Source organism: Saprolegnia parasitica, assembly GCF_000151545.1.
Source record: "Saprolegnia parasitica CBS 223.65 unplaced genomic scaffold supercont2.633, whole genome shotgun sequence".
NCBI lineage: Eukaryota > Oomycota > Saprolegniomycetes > Saprolegniales > Saprolegniaceae > Saprolegnia > Saprolegnia parasitica.
The window spans coordinates 38907-39629 of record NW_012157027.1 but is presented as its reverse complement, the minus strand read 5'-3'; the positions used below and the strand labels follow the sequence as shown (position 1 = coordinate 39629).

The window sequence follows — 723 nt, the reverse complement described above, 5'->3', positions numbered from 1 at the left end:
CCCGCGACAACGACAACGACAATCAGCCGACTGACAACCGCAGTGGCAAGACCAACCCGAACGTCAAGGGCGATGCTGGCGAAACCAAATACAGCAAGAAGACGACCAGCGACACCAGCACCCGCGACAACGACAACGACAATCAGCCGACTGACAACCGCAGTGGCAAGACCAACCCGAACGTCAAGGGCGATGCTGGCGAAACCAAATACAGCAAGAAGACGACCAGCGACACCAGCACCCGCGACAACGACAACGACAATCAGCCGACTGACAACCGCAGTGGCAAGACCAACCCGAACGTCAAGGGCGATGCTGGCGAAACCAAAGACATCTTCAAGATCTCCAGCAGCACCGGTACCAACCGCGACAACGTCGATCAACCGACTGGCAACGCTAAAGTCGAGTCCAACCCAAAGGGCAAGACCGGGAAGAGCGGTGTCACCCCTCGAGCTCTCCGGGGCTAAGAATACGGCAGCGTAGTAAACCGTATTCTCTTTCTGTGCGAGAAAAAACTCTCCAAACGTAATCGACTTGTGTGCCCTTTATGTCGTCTTTAATCTAATCTACTGCTGCAGCCACGGGCAGTAGAGTTTCTGGCTTTGCCAGTACGCTTCAAAGAGTGCGTAAAAGCGACGGAGTGGGATCCAGGGTTGCCGTTGCATGGAGCTCCGATCGACCGCCCATGACTTGCCGTAGCTGCCGGCCAGCGAGGACGAAAAG

The 723-nt window shown here is 55.9% G+C and overlaps 1 protein-coding gene across 1 annotated transcript; it reads left to right on the top strand.

Moving 5' to 3' along the window:
* Positions 1–26: 26 nt before the first annotated feature.
* SPRG_15628 (hypothetical protein) lies at positions 27–467 on the top strand (the record flags this gene model as incomplete). The annotated part of the gene is made up of 1 exon (XM_012356898.1): positions 27–467. A coding segment is annotated over one exon (441 nt), but the record flags the coding sequence as incomplete, so codon positions are not given.
* Between the last annotated feature and the right edge of the window lie 256 nt (positions 468–723).